This window comes from Aquarana catesbeiana, linkage group LG08 (assembly GCF_042186555.1).
Source record: "Aquarana catesbeiana isolate 2022-GZ linkage group LG08, ASM4218655v1, whole genome shotgun sequence".
In the NCBI taxonomy this organism is placed as follows: Eukaryota; Metazoa; Chordata; class Amphibia; order Anura; family Ranidae; genus Aquarana; species Aquarana catesbeiana.
The window spans coordinates 289,826,984-289,843,597 of NC_133331.1; the positions used below are offsets into that span (position 1 = coordinate 289,826,984).

At 43.4% G+C, this 16,614-nt stretch overlaps 2 protein-coding genes across 2 annotated transcripts in view; both read left to right on the forward strand.

The window, feature by feature from the left end:
• Positions 1-16,614, forward strand: part of LOC141104742 (uncharacterized) — a 352,606-nt gene that overhangs the window by 39,360 nt on the left and 296,632 nt on the right. The window lies entirely within an intron of this gene.
• LOC141104748 (uncharacterized) lies at positions 1,942-15,182 on the forward strand. Its single transcript, XM_073594453.1, has 3 exons — positions 1,942-2,059; positions 4,019-6,055; positions 13,606-15,182. The coding sequence occupies exons 2-3, from the start codon at positions 4,147-4,149 to the stop codon at positions 14,400-14,402; spliced, it is 2,706 nt and encodes a 901-aa protein (XP_073450554.1). The 5' UTR covers positions 1,942-2,059; positions 4,019-4,146; the 3' UTR covers positions 14,403-15,182.

Here is a 16,614-nt window from a genome sequence, read left to right on the forward strand (position 1 = left end):
GGACCCCTGATGCCTCCACAGGAGTCTGATGGACCCCTGCTGTCTTCATATGTGTCTGATGGACCCCTGATGTCTCCACAAGAGTCTGATGGATCCCTGATGTCTCCATAGTAGTCTAATGGAACCCTGATGTCTCCATAAAGAGAACCTTTCACCTGCCCAGTGCTATCACATGGGGGCTTATTAGAGTGATAAAGTGATAGCAATAAAGTAAAAAAAAAAAAAATTAAATGAATTTTAAAATAAATGAATATTAAATAAAAAAGTCTGATTGAACCCTGATATGTCCACAGGAGTCTGATGGACTCCTGATGTCTCCACAGGGGTCTGATGGACCTGATGTCTCCATAGGATTCTGATGGAACCCAGATGTCTCCACAGGAGTCTGATGGAACCCAGATGTCTCCACAGGAGTCTGATGGAACCCTGATGTCTACACAGGAGTCTGATGGACCCCTGATGTTTACATAAGAGTTTGATGGACCGCTGATGTCTCCACGGGAGTCTGATGAACCCCTGATGTCTCCACAGGAGTCTGATGGATCCCTGATGTCTCCATAATTGTCTAATGGAACCCTGATGTCTGCATAGGAGTCTAATGGAACCCTGATGTCTCCACAGGAGTCTGATGGACCCCTGATGTCTACAGAGGAGTCTGATGGACCCCTGATGTCTACATAAGAGTTTGATGGACCCCTGATGTCTCCACGGGAGTCTGATGGACCCCTGATGTCTGATGGATCCCTGATGGACCCCTGATGTCTGATGGATCCCTGATGTCTCCATAATTGTCTAATGGAACCCTAATGTCTGCATAGGAGTCTGATGGACCCCTGATGTCTTCACAGGAGTCTGATGGACCCCTGGTGTCTTCACAGGAGTCTGATGGACCCCTGGTGTCTTCACAGGAGTCTGATGGACCCCTGATGTCTTCACAGGAGTCTGATGGACCCCTAATGTCTCAACAGGAGTCTGATGGACCCCTGCTGTCTCCATGGGAATATGATGGACCCCTAATGGCTCCATGGGAGTCTGATGGACCTGCTGATGTCTCCGTAGGAGTCTAATGGACCCCTGATTTCTCCATAGAAGTTCAATGCACCCCGATGTCTACACAGAAGTCTTATATACCTCTGATGTCTCCATAAAGAGAACCTGTCACCTGCCCCTGCACATGGAGGCTTGTAAATAATAATGTGATAGCCAAGTAAAAACAAAAATTTGCATGCCCTCATCGCCCCACCCGCACAAGTGTGCACAAACACGAGCACAGGGTGTGCATGTTTATGTTAACGGTAATTTGGCTACACATTTTAGGTATCATCATAGACATCAGAGTGAGAGGAATAATTCTAGGTCCCTCATTTGTAGACAACATTTTGTGTATTGTGAATTTTTGCCAATTAACAGACGCACACAGTTTTTAGTACTGATTCGTCTGAAATCTATTTACCCGAGGGGATAAAAATATCTTATTTTTTACAGAAAAATCAGGAATTATGTTTGTGATTGTGTGCTCTAAAATTCTGTTTGGGGTATTTTTTCCTGAAAATCTAATAAACAGTTAAGCAAATAATGTGCAAAATAACAAATTTCAACTGCCATCCTCTTATATAATATGTTGGGGGGTTAAATATATTTCTAGCCAAAAATGGAGATTTTAGCTCATGTACGAAACATGAAAAAAGAAAGGTGTAAGGCCTAAACACATCATGTGCCTGCAGAGGGAGTAAAAATAGAGACAACAATTATTTATTATTGTTTCAGTTTTAGGCGAAGTATAATGTGCGTCTGTCGTAATGTATGAAATATAACCAAAGAACGAGCTACAGAGCTGAGAGCAAAATATAAAAACATAACACGCGATGCAGTTATTAAAATCACCACAAGATGGTGATACCACTTACTGCACGTAGAGCGCACAGACAGGAAGTGATGTAAAGTAGGAACAGGAAATGATGAAAGACAAAGATAAGACGTTATATAAGGTAAAGACAGGAAGTTCTGGGAGAGAGAAGAACGAGGTATAGAGGAGACATCGCTGGATTACACAGAGGAGGTAATAAGATATTATTTTATATTTACACCCAGTAACCCCCCCGTCATGTCCATCCTCTTCCTCCATAGTGTGTGTCCAGATACATCCTAAATATAGAGTCATTTATCCAACTGTCCATCCAGAGCCTCTGGTTTATAGACCAGATACATCCTAAATATAGAACCATTTATCCAACTGTCCATCCAGAGCCTCTGGTTTATAGACCGGATACATCCTAAATATAGAGTCATTTATCCAACTGTCCATCCAGAGCCTCTGGTTTATAGACCAGATACATCCTAAATATAGAACCATTTATCCAACTGTCTATCCAGAGCCTCTGGTTTATAGACCAGATACATCCTAAATATAGAACCATTTATCCAACTGTCTATCCAGAGCCTCTGGTTTATAGACCAGATACATCCTAAATTTAGAGCCATTTATCCAACTGTCCATCCAGAGCCTCTGGTTTATAGACTGGATACGTCCTAAATATAGAGAGTATAATAATAGTAAGTGTTATGTGCATTTCTATGGTGATGGTGGAGGTTGAACTTGAGACTCCCCCACTGCTGTACATCCTATGTATATCTTCGTCCTTCAGTGGGTTGTCATGTTTTCATAAAATGAGGTGAAGGAAGGTCCATCAATCCATCCTCCTTTATAACAATATCCTTAATGCATGTAGCACTACGCCCGTGGAAGTTGTTAGGTATCCTCCACTCCTGCACAGCCAGGCACACCGAATCAGAGAGCAGTTTGGAGCTTTGTTTTTGTTGTTTATTAGGGGGTTAACAACTTGGATGGGGATAGGGGATTATGGTATGCCTACTTGACTTGAACAACAGCTTCCTTTATACAGACTCTTGTATACAGCTTCCTATATACAGCTTCCTATATACAGCTCCCACTTCTCTAGCCTTCCACCTGCACACACTTGGTTCCTTTCTTCATCTGCACAGCTCCTGCTGGTTTCAGTCTTGGTGGAACTGACAGGCCTCTTGTTCAGCAGAAGCCCATTACAGACAAGAACTCAAAGTCCTTTTAAAAGTAAACAGCTTCCTTTGTGGCCACTGATCCCAGCACCACCTCTTCAGGCAATGCCAGTCGGGTAGACTGGTGTAGAGAAGCAAGCTGCTTCTCTACACCAGTCTACCCGACTGACTCTTCACCAGCCCCACCCGGCTGACCCTGTGGAGATCTCTCAGGGGGAAGGCAGAAGACTTAAGCCCACCGCTGTCTTCAAGGGAGACTGGTTACATGTGGCAGTCTCTACCCTTCGTTAGTCCCCAACAGTGTTGCACTACTCACTCTGTCCTCTCTTGCTCCCGTTCCTCCAGAAAAGCCTCCTCCCTTGGTGTTTTTGGCAGGATCCTTCCTGCACCCGAACCCAGGCCCAAGGCAAGTCACCCCCCACAGACTAGGGGGTACCCCTCGACGGCCACTGACAGCCTTCTCAATGCTGTATCTCCATCTTCCGCCTGACTACCCCTGCTGGCATGGCCCATGTCTATTTTTGGGGTTGTCTCAGCCCCCTGCTGGCTCACCTCTGGGAATTGGGTGAGGCCCCACAAATATTCATGGCAGCCCCTCCTAACCCTCACCCTCTAGTTTTAGAAGATTCTCCAACCTTCTAGACCAGGGGGAGATACCAGAGAGAGCTGCTAAGATGAGTCACCCAGCCCTGACCTCTAATAACCCTGACCCAATTTTATGACTCAGGTTATTCCAGGCCAGCAATCTGCTTTTCTCCTACACTTACTCCTACCACACTAGAGGTTGCTATATGCACAACTACTGTTACCTAGTATGGCTTTTGTGTATCATCTGATCTGGTTTAAATTCGTTAGTTGCTGGTATGATTGTACCCAATTTAAAGCCAGAGCTCTGGGAAAGCATTGAATGATAGACGTGACTTCTGAATAAAAGGCGTTTAAAAATGAACATAACATATATTAAAAATTGTTTTTTCGGCAGATGGACAGTACTTATGGAATTTAAATGCATCAGAGAGATGTCTTATCATATCTCCAGATTATACTATGGAAGATCGTGATATTATACAATCTTTTCCAAAACTAACATTTTACTAGTTGGCAACATCAATGGATCCTTCTAATCCTGAGGAATCGTCTGATAAATCCCATACTATGACTTCAGATGTCCATCTAAGATCAATGGATCCTTCTAATCCTGAGGCATCTTCAGATCAATCCCATACTATGATTTCAGCTATCCATCTAAGATCAATGGATCCTTCTAATCCTGAGGCATCTTCTGATCAATTCCATACTATGACTTCAGATGGCCATCTAAGATCAATGGATCCTTCTAATCCTGAGGCATCTTCTGATCAATTCCATACTATGGCTTCAGATGACCATGTAAGATCAATGGATCCTTCTAATCCTGAGGAATCTTCTGATAAATCCCATACTATGACTTCAGATGGCCATCTAAGATCAATGGATCCTTCTAATCCTGAGGCATCTTCTGATCAATTCCATACTATGACTTCAGATGGCCATCTAAGATCAATGGATCCTTCTAATCCTGAGGCATCTTCTGATCAATTCCATACTATGGCTTCAGATGACCATGTAAGATCAATGGATCCTTCTAATCCTGAGGAATCTTCTGATAAATCCCATACTATGACTTCAGATGTCTATCCAAGTTCTCACAATGCTGACAGATCACCAGATCCATCCGATCCCCAAAAATCCTCTCCAAGCCATGAGGGAGTTCACACAGGAGGGAGCTCATTGTCGTGCTTGGTGTGCGGGAAATCATTCACTAAGAAAAGTGCACTTCTAGCACACCTGAAATCTCACAAGGTTGAACGCCCTTATTCATGCTTGGAGTGTGGAAAATTTTTCCCTAAGAAATCTAGACTTGTTGTGCACCAGAGAATGCACACGGGAGAGCACCCCTTTTGCTGTTCAGAGTGTGGAAAATGTTTTCCTTACAAACATAACCTTGTTAGACACCAGAGAATTCATACAGGTGTGCGCCCCTTTTTCTGTTCAGAGTGTGGAAAGTGTTTTGCTGAAAAAGGAAAACTTCTGGAACACCAAAAAATTCACACTGGTGTGCGTCCTTATTCGTGTTCAGAGTGCAGAAAATGCTTCTCTAATAAACAGAAACTTGATATACACCAGAGAATTCACACAGGCGTGCGACCCTTTTGCTGTTCAGAGTGTGGAAAATGTTTTTCTGACCAAGGAAACCTTTCTAAGCACCAGAGAGTTCATACAGGTGAGCGCCCCTTTTCGTGTTCAGAGTGCGGAAAATGCTTTTCCGAACAAGGAAACCTTCGTAAACATGAAAGACAACACACTGGTGAGCGTCCCCATTCATGTTCAGAGTGCGGAAAAAGTTTTTCCAGGAAAGAATACCTTATTGTACACCAGAGAATTCACTCAGCATGTTCAGAGTGCGGGAAATCTTTCATTCATAAAGGAGAACTTGTTGCTCACCAGAGAATTCACTCAGGTGAGAGTGCCTATTCATGTTCAGTGTGCGGGAAACGTTTCATCACCAATGAACTCCTTGTTAAACACCAGAAAATCCACTCAGGTGAGAGTCCCTATTCATGTTCAGAGTACGGGAAATGTTTCACTATCAAAGAAGTCCTTGTTTCTCACCAGAAAATTCACTCAGGGGAGCGCCCTTATTCATGTTCAGAGTGCGGGAAATCTTTCAGCCAAAAGGGAGGCCTTGTTAGACACCAGAGAATTCACACCGGTGAGCGTCCTTATTCATGTTCAGAGTGCGGGAAATGTTTTACTACCAAAGAAGCCCACGTTAATCACCAGAGAATTCACTCAGGGGATCGTCCTTATTCATGTTCAGCGTGCGGGAAACGTTTCACCAAAAAAGGATCCTTTGTTAGACACCAGAAACTGCACACAGATGAGCGCCCTTATTCATGTTCAGAGTGCGGGAAATGTTTCCCTATCAAAGAAAGACTTCTTTCTCACCAGAGAATTCACTCAGGTGAGCGTCCCTATCTATGTACAGAGTGCGGGAAATGTTACGCTCAGAAACACTCCCTTCTCGCACACTTGAAAGTACACAGCTCAGAGCACCCAAACAACTTTCAGACTGTGATAAATGTCGTACAGATCACATAAGTCTAATCGGAGAGAAGACACCTACTGACGCGTTTCGTCAAATGTACGATGGCCTGTATCGGGTGGGACTATTCAGTCCATAGAACACCTGGAGGATAAAAAAAAATGATTATATAATAGGGGACATCCTGGCAAAAGTCATGTTTTATTTATAGGCGGAGCTTATCAGGATGAGTCTTCTGTTGTCTTCTTCTGCTTCTTGGTGACTCCAAATGGTGGGATGTTCCTCCTATAACTGAGATATAATCTGCATGAGATAATAAAGAAATGGGTCTGTTATATAATAAAGATGATATCAGTCTTATAAATCTAGTTCCAGCCTCATATCCATATTACATCTCCGAAATAATCCTCTACATGTATGAATGCTATAAGTGGGCGGAGTTGCTTGTATTTGAAGTTCTATACCTAGAAAATAAACCTGCAAAGTTCAATAAGAAACGTTGGCGCCAACGGATATGTGATGACTTGATTTTTCCATTACTATGGCGGTGGTAAATGTAGAGGCCAACAAAGAAAGAAAGATGGTGGCGGAATACTACGTATACCCAGTAGGTGCTCTTCTCTATCAGCAGTGAGCATACTTTTCCAGGTGTTCAATTGTTACTTTTGTAATAATGTAAAAAAATCTATCCATAAAATGTTCAATGAAATGGAAACAGTCACATGGTGTCAGAAACCATGAAATCAGACCGAGACAGAAGTACAGTTAAATCACACTTGTTTATTAATAATAATAATAAAAGTAAATAGAACAAACGTAGTCAAAACATAGTTCAGGAACCGGAAGGGATAGTCAGACAAGCCAAACATCAGGGAGCCGGAGATGAGCGTAGAAAAACAGCAAGCAGGATCTGGAGCCAGAAGGGACGTCAGCCAAGCCAGTCTTTTAACAGGCATGCAGGAGAGCGACTCTGTGATGTTGACCAAGGCGAAGGCAGAGATCCTCTGGGCTGGACGGCTTAAGTAGGCAGGACTGACGAGCAGGATATCATCAACAGCTGAGTAACTGTGGAGAGAGATGGGAGCTGGCAATGAGCCGACAGCTGATCGGCCAGCTCAGAAAAGGAAGGGCTGAGCCCAGCCCTGACACATGGCTAGAATCCTGATCCTTCTACCTGTATTAAAGCTTTGTGAATTAGGACTAATATGTTATATTTCAATGTGCTGTTTTTTTTTTTTTTCACTTTTTGGTTTCACATTTATAAATATTAAAACTTTTATTGTTTGGATCTGTATGTGTAATCATGGATGTCACATATGAGAAGAATGGGCCACAAAGAAGCTGGTAAAATGATGAAACAGTAAGTTATTTATATATCACAAGGTGGTGATGTCATACCTCCCAACCGTCCCGGAGCCCACGGGACTGTCCCCGGATTTCAACAAAGGTTCGGACCGAGCCTATTTTTGAAATACCTCACATGTGTGGCTTGAACACCGTTTTCCTATGCGGGCGCTACTCACGTATGTGTTCGCTTCTTCACGTGAGCTTGGCGGGAAGGGGCGCATTTAAAAAAAAAACTTTTTTCTTATTTATTTTACCTTTTATTTTCTATTTTTACACTGTTCTTTTAAAAAAAATTGTGTCACTTTTATTCCTATTACAAGGAATAGAAAAAAAGCAAGACAGGACCTCTTAAATATGAGATGTGGGTCAAAAAGATCTCATATCTCATATTTACACTAAAATGCAATAAAAAAAAAAAATGTTGTCATTTAAAAAAATGTAAAAAACAAAATGGCCCTTTAAGAGCTATGGGCCGCAGTGACGTTTTGACGTCGCTTCCGCCCTGCAATGGTATGGAGACGGGTGGGGGCCTCATCTTCCCCTCACTCATCTCCATACCATAGAGGAGAAAGGATCTGATCACCTCCGACGGCTCCGGTAAGCGGCATAGGGTACCGGAGCGCGGCGGGAGGGTGGGCCTCTCCCGCGCCGATAAAAGTGATCTTGCGTTGAATCCGCCGCAGAGACCACTATTATCGGAAACTGGACCGACGGCCGAGCAAGAGGATACCGGGTTTATGGTAGCTAGCTGCTGCCATAGCAACGATATTCCTCTTCAAAGTTAGGACGTATATCATCGTGCGGCGGTCCGGAAGTGGTTAAACAGGTACCCAGGGTTTAGAGATCTTCTAAAGCAGGCCAGAAGAGTCTGTAGCCATTTCAGGCGGTCATACACAGCCAGTGTTCGGTTGGCTGAAATTCAGTGGGAATTCCACCTGCCCGTAAACCGCCTGATTTGTGACATGCCCACCAGGTGGAACTACACTTTGCAGCAGCTGCACATGCAGCAGAGGGCCATCAACAAGTACCTGTGTGAGTATGGCACAAGGGCAGGCTCAGGGGAACTCTGCTTTTTTCCCCCATGCCAATGGCTGCTGGTGAAGGATGCATGCACTGTACTGTCACCAATTAAGGAAGGCGACAAGGCTGGTGAGCCAGGACAATGCATGCATCAGTGACACAACCCCTGTTGTGTGCCTGCTGGAGCATACTCTGCATGGCATTATGGACAGGGCACTCAAAGTAGAGCAGCGGGAGGATAAGGACTTGCTTTCCTCTCAAGACCTGCTTTCTGCAGACACCATTCTTGTGTCGCCACAAAACACACGAGAGGAGAGGGAGGAGAAGGAGGGTTCTGGTAGTTTTGGAGGCATAGAAGCAGAGGAAGACATACATAAAACCTTCAAGACATGGTTTTCAGTCCCCAGAAACCTTGGGACAAGTACATGGCTGGGAGGAGGCAGTTCTAGATAATGTAATCCTCAGTGACCCAGAGGACTCTGCTTTTCATGCCTCCACAAACTTGCGGTGCATGGGCTCACTCATTCTTCAAAGCCTGCAAAAGGACCCAAGAATTTGTGGCATCAAAGTGAAGGCTCACTATTGGTTGGCAACCCCTCCTTGACCACCGGTACAAGGGGAAAGTCTCAGAACTCATCCTGCCCTGGTAGAGGGAGCACAGGATGAAATATCTTGAGGACACCTTAAAGAGGAGTTTATGTAAGACCTTTCCAGACTCTGGTAGGTTACAGTCTCGTGGAAAATGTAGTTTGGAGGCTTCTGTTGCTCAAAGGAGGAGCGGTGAAAAAGGGGGCCGTCTAAGTGATGCATTTCAAAATGTTTTTAGACATCGGCACCCAGGGCTGTCAGCTTCCACATCCCATTGGCAGCATCTGCATCATGTGGCGGAAGATTAAATAGGGACGAGGACAGACATGAAGAGCTTTCCAGTCGACCATCCACTGGGTTACTGGGTCATGAGACTAGACCACTGGTCAGAACTTGCCTAGTATGCAATTCAGTGCTGCTGGAAGTTTTGTGAAAGATGCAACAAAATTTCAGATTTGCAGTCCCAAAGCCCGGTTCCAAAACAAGGGGCTCCGGACTTTACTGTAAAAGTTATCTATGTAGCTGTAGGGCCACCTGATCATTTTTACGCGACTTTCACCGCTGTCCCATTCTCCAGCGTTTCCCCTTTGTAGTTCCTGGGCTCTCATGGGAGTAACTTTAGGAGTAGCGAGCGGGAGGAGATCATGGAACATCCATCACCCAATCTCCTCCGCAAAAGTGCAAGCCATAAGCATAGTGCTCTGGGTATTTCCACTTCAGAGCTGTCAAAATCCTGGATTTGGGTCAGCTGGAGTAGAGGGCAGGGAAGACAAGAGGAATCTGATGGACCCTGATGTCTCCACAGGAGTCTGATGGACCCCTGATGTCTCCACAGGAGTCTGATGGACCCCTGATGTCTTCACAGGAGTCTGATGGACCCCTGATATCTCCACAGGAGTCTGATGGACACCTGATGTCTTCACAGGAGTCTGATGGACCCCTGATGTCTCCAAAGGAGTCTGATGGACCCCTAATGTCTCCACTGGAGTCTGGTGGGCCCAGATGTCTTCATAGGAGTCTGATGGACTGCTGATGATCTTCTTATTCTACAGGACCTTTAACTCGCGAAACATGAAAAAAATTGCTGTAGAGCCAAAACACATCATGTGCCTACAGAGTACAAATAGAGACACAAATTATTTTTTATTGTTTCAGTTTTAAATGAAGTATAATGTGTGTGTTTCATAATGTGTGAAATATAATTGAAGAATGAGCTACAGGGCAGAGGTCAAAATATACAGACATAACTTAAAATGCAGTTATTAAGCACACCACAAGATGGCGATATCACTTACTGCACGTGGAATGCTCAGACGGGAAGTGACATAAGGACAGGAAGTGATGTAAGGACAGGAAGTAAAATAAAAGACGTTATATAATGGAAAGACCGGAAGTTCCTGGAGAGAGAACAATGAGATCGAGAGGAGACATTACTTAATTACACAGAGGAGGTAATAAGATATTATTTTATATTTAGTAACCCCCCGTCATGTCCATCCTCTTCCTCCATAGTCACTGTGATGTCTTTTATCTCCAACATTCACTACTACAGACATATCACATCCTGTATATTGGAGTTATTTTATAATATGTGTCCAGATACATCCTAAATATAGAACCATTTATCCAACTGTCCATCCAGAGCCTCTGGTTTATAGACCGGATACATCCTAAATATAGAACCATTTATCCAACTGTCCATCCAGAGCCTCTGGTTTATAGACTGGATACATCCTAAAAATAGAACCATTTATCCAACTGTCCATCCAGAGCCTCTGATTTATAGACCGGATACATCCTAAATATAGAGCCATTTATCCAGCTGTCCATCCAGAGCCTCTGGTTTATAGACCGGATACATCCTAAATATAGAACCATTTATCCAACTGTCCATCCAGAGACTCTGGTTTATAGACCGGATACATCCTAAAAATAGAACCATTTATCCAACTGTCCATCCAGAGCCTTTGGTTTATAGACCAGATACACCCTAAATATAGAACCATTTATCCAACTGGTCATCCAGAGCCTCTGGTTTATAGACCGGATACATCCTAAATATAGAGCCATTTATCCAACTGTCCATCCAGAGCCTCTGGTCTATAGACCGGATACATCCTAAATATAGAGTGGGTGTTTTATCTGATCTGGTTTATATTAGACATGTGCAATTCGTTCCGGTCCGAATACAAATTTGGACAAATTTTTGGTTATTCGGATGTGTCCGAATGAAATAGTAACGAATTTTGTTGAAATTTTGTTGTTTTCTAGCGAATTCCAACTTTTCAGAAGGAATCGAATTTGGATCAGTCGAAAAAAATGATCCACTGATTCTAATTCTGTGTGAAGAAATAGGTGGTTGTTAAGCAGCGGACCGGGAAGCAAGCCGCCCGCGTCCTTAACAACCATTTATCATCATCTGTCAGCGGGCTTCCCCACTGACAGATGAATGTTAAAGATAAAGAACGCCGGAATTTCCCAGCAATAGAAAAATGAAATTTCTAAAGAAAAAAAAATGAATGAAATGACATTTAAATTGCCGACAATACAATACCATTGCCGGCATTAGAAAATTTTTTAAATAAAATGGCGTGGGCCCCCCCTCCCAGTCCATACCAGGCCCTTTGGGTCTGGTATGGATTTTAAAGGGAACCCCATGCCAAATGCTTCGCCCCTATAAGAGGCTACCCACCTTATGCTGTCTCTTTGCTTTGACAGCTCTTATATAGGCAAGGGGCAGGGCCACCCGCCCCATTCTGACATCATGTGACGTACCTGGATGGCCCGCCCCTTGCCTATATAAGAGCTTTCAAAGCGAAGAGACATGTCATTTTTTTATTGCGGGCAATTGCCCGGCATTCTTTATCTTTAGCACTCAACTCGGAAGCCCGCTGACAGATGATGACTCATGGTTGTTAAGGACGCGGGCGGCTGGCTTCCGGGCCCAGTGCTTAACAACCAGCTATTTCTTCATACAGAATTCGAATCGGTGGATCGTTTTTCAACTGATCCAAATTCTAATTGTTCTGAAAAGTTGGGATTTGTTAGACAATTAATAAATGAAACAAATTTTAACGAAAACAAAACAAAGTTTAATGGAGACAAATTAATTCTGTAACGAAACAAAATTAGTAACGTAATGAATCTATACGAAACAAAACTAATTTTTACGTTATGCACATGTCTAGTTTTATATTCATTATTTGTTGTTGTGATTGTACTGAATTAAATGGCAGAGCTCTGGGAAAGTGTTGAATGATAGACATGACTTCTGAATACAAGTCCGATAAAAACTAACATGACGTATATTAAAAATTTGTTTTTCAGCAGATGGAGAGTATTTTTGGAATTTAAATACATCGGAGAGAAGTCTTATATCTCCAGATTGTAGTGATACTGCACAATGTTCTCCTAAAGCAACATTCTACTGGTTGGCAAGATTAACAGATCCTTCTAATCCTGAGGAATTTTTGATAAATTCCATACTTTGACCTCAGATGTCTATCTAAGATCAATGGATCCTTCTAATCCTGAGGAATCTTCTGGTAAATCCCATACTATGACTTCAGATGCCCATCTAAGATCAATGGATCCATCTGATCCTGAGGAATCTTCTGATCAATCCCATACTATGACTTCAGATGGCCATCTAAGATCAATGGATCCATCTGATCCTGAGGAATCTTCTGATCAATCCCATACTATGACTTCAGATGCCCATCTAAGATCAATGGATCCTTCTAATCCTGAGGAATCTTCTGGTAAATCCCATACTATGACTTCAGATGCCCATCTAAGATCAATGGATCCTTCTAATCCTGAGGAATCTTCTGGTAAATCCCATACTATGACTTCAGATGCCCATCTAAGGTCAATGGATCCATCTGATCCTGAGGAATCTTCTGATCAATCCCATACTATGACTTCAGATGTCCATCTAAGAGCAATGGATCCTTCTAATCCTGAGGAATCTTCTGATCAATCCCATACTATGACTTCAGATGCCCATCTAAGATCAATGGATCCTTCTAATCCTGAGGAATCCTCTAATAAATCCCATACTATGACTTCAGATGCCCATCTAAGGTCAATGGATCCTTCTAATCCTGAGGAATCTTCTGATAAATCTCATACTAAGACTTCAGGTGTTCACCTTCTTGTACACCAGAGAATCCACACAGGTGTGCATCCCTTTTGCTGTTCAGAGTGCGGAAAATGTTTTACTGACCAACGAAACCTTCGTAAACACCACAGAGTTCATACAGGTGAGCGTCCCTTTTCATGTTCAGAGTGTGGAAAATGTTTTTCTGATCAAGCAAACCTTCGTAAACATGAAAGAAATCACACTGGTGACCGTCCCCATTCATGTTCGGAGTGTGGAAAAAGTTTTTCCAGGAAAGAAAACCTTCTTGGACACCAAAGAATTCACTCTGGTGAGCGTCCCTATTCATGTTCAGAATGTGGGAAATCTTTCGCTCGTAAAGGAAAACTTGTTAATCATCAGAGAACTCACTCAGGTGAGCGTTATTCATGTTCAGAGTGTGGAAAATGTTTCACTACCAAAGGAGCCCTTGCTCCTCACCAGAGAATTCATACTGGTGAGCGTCCCTTTTCCTGCTTAGAGTGCGGAAAATGTTTTTTTGAAAACAGACAGCTTCGGAAACACCGAAAAAGTCACACAGGTGAATGTACTTATTCATGTTTAGAGTGTGGAAAATGTTTTCCGAACAAAGCCAATCTTCTTGTACACCAGAGAATCCACACGGGTGTGCGACCCTTTTGCTGTTCAGAGTGCGGAAAATGTTTTACTAGCCAAGGAAACCTTCGTAAACACCAGAGAGTTCATACAGGTGAGCGTCCCTTTTCATGTTCAGAGTGCGGAAAATGTTTTTCTGATCAAGCAAACCTTCGTAAACATGAAAGAAATCACACTGGTGACCGCCCCCATTCATGTTCGGAGTGTGGAAAAAGTTTTTCCAGGAAAGAAAACCTCCTTGAACACCAAAGAATTCACTCCGGTGAGCGTCCCTATTCATGTTCAGAATGCGGGAAATCTTTCGCTCGGAAAGGAAAACTTGTTACTCATCAGAGAACTCACTCAGGTGAGCGTCCTTATTCGTGTTCAGAGTGTGGAAAATGTTTCGCTACCAAAGGAGCCCTTGCTCCTCACCAGAGAATTCACTCAGGTGAGCGTCCCTATTTATGTACAGAGTGCGGGAAATGTTTCACTCAGAAGCACGCTCTTCTTGGACATATGACGACAAGACACAGCTCAGAGCATCCAAACAACTTTCAAACTGTGGTAAATGTTGTACAGATCACGTAAGTCTAATCAGAGAGAGAAGACGCATGTTGACGCGTTTCGTCAAATCTACGAAGGCTTTTATCGGGTGGAACTGTTCAATCAATAGAACACCTGGAGGACAAAAAATTATTATATAACGGGGTACATCCTGGCAAAAGTCATGTTTCATTTATAGGTGGAGCTAATTAGGCTGAGTCCTCTGTAGGCTTCTTCTGGTTCTCGGAGACTCAAAATGGTGGGATGAGCCTCCTATAACTGAGATATAATCTGTGTTGGGTAATGAAGAATTTAGCCCATTGTACATTGAAGATAGTATCATAAATCTAATAAAAGAGAAATACAGGAAGCACAATGCCGCTCACGTTTCCCCCCTGTAGTTCCAGCTTCACATCCATATTACATCTCTGAAATAATCCTCTACATGTATGAACGCTGTAAGTGGGCGGAGTTACGTGTATTTGAAGCACTGTTCATAAAAAATGAACTTGCAAAGTTCAATAAGGAACCTCTGAACAAAATGTACGGACATCACAATGACGGAGGTAAACGTAGAGGACTACAAAAGAAAGGAATATGGTGGCGGATTGCTGAGCATGCCTGGTAGCTGCTGTTCTCTATCAGTAGTGAGCGGGCTTCTCAGGTGTTTAATTGTTACCTTCGCTGTAATATAAAAAATATACCCATAAAAAGTACAGTGAAATAAGTACAGTCACATGACTACAACCCCGGCCCTTTTACTTGTATTAAAGCTTTGTGAATTAGGCCTCATATGTTATATTTAAATGTGCTTTTTTTTTTTTTTTTACACTTTTTGGTTTCACATTTATAAATATTAAAACTATCAAATTGTTATTTGTTTTATTTTTTATTGTTTGGATCTGTGTGTGTGTGTGTAATCATGGATGTAACATATACATAAATGTGTTATCCCACGCTGTCTCCTTAAATGTGATCCTTTTGTTGCCTTCACACTACGTGGGTTAAAAAATGCATGCATGTGCATCAATCCCCGAACCTATTCACCACTGCGCTCACCTCAATGTTAGACCTGTACAGGTCCAATCTAAACCTTACCCAACTGGGGTACAATCTGGGTCAATGAGACAGCTGTATCCTTCTCCTTCTTTCTCTTCTGTGAGTTTTGCTAGATACTCTATGTAAGCTGTGTGAAGCAACCTCCTTATTCTTCCTTTTCCCCCTCGATCAAAGCAAACAAGCTCCCATAGTGTAGTATTTAAAACCCACATAGAATTTAATAAAATATCCACTTACATTCAAGATAAAAGCAATGCATTCGTTTTGCTATTTCCAGCTAGGCTTTGGCTCCCGTTTGCTGCCGATGCGCTGCATCACCCGACTCTGCCCAATGAGTGTAGTCTCTGCCCCTGAGGAAGTAACGTGGCAGGGATGATACGTGTTGGGCAGAGGCGGGTGACGTAGCGCATTGGCAGCACACGGGAGCCATAGCCCCGCTGGAAAAAAAACGCAAAGCGTTTGTTTCCCTGTTTCCAGAGGGGCTTTGGCTCCCGTTTGCTGCCGATGAGCTGCGTCACCCGACTCTGCCCAACGCGTATCGCCGCTGCCCCTGAGGAAGTCACGTGGCAGTGACGATACACGTTTGGCAGAGGTGGTTGACGTAGCGCATCAGCAGCACACTGGAGCCATAGCCCCGCTGGAAATAAAAACAATGCATTTGTTTCCCTATTTCCAGCGGGGGTTTTAGGTCCTGTGTGCTGCCGATGCGCTATGTCACCCGACTCTACCCAACGCAAATATAGGGTTGCCACCTTTTCTTCAAGCCAAACCCGAACACTTTAGCGAAGCTTTATAGGATTGTAAAAGACCTGGGACACCTTTGGGTGCCCCAAGGAGAGTAGTAAGGCGGCGTGTGTAGTGTACTGGAACACACAAAAAGTAAGGCTGGCATGATTTTTAAAATTGCGCCACACTAAACTGCATGGTACTGCAGAACCAGCACACACAGCAGACACACGCAGGGCCAGGAGGAGGAGCGGGGACCTTGCAAAAACTGTCAGCCAATCTGCCCCAATCCAATCTGCCGGGGAAACTTCTCAGGGGGAGGGGGCAGAGAATCTGTCCGCTTCTGATTGGTGATCTGTGCGGTGAATCAACAGTTGGCCCAGCTCTGTAGAAGGGACAGTCTAACTCCCGCTGACTGCGGGCGAGGGGTGTTTTATTACTATACCACAACATGGTGATGTCACCTCCCAAC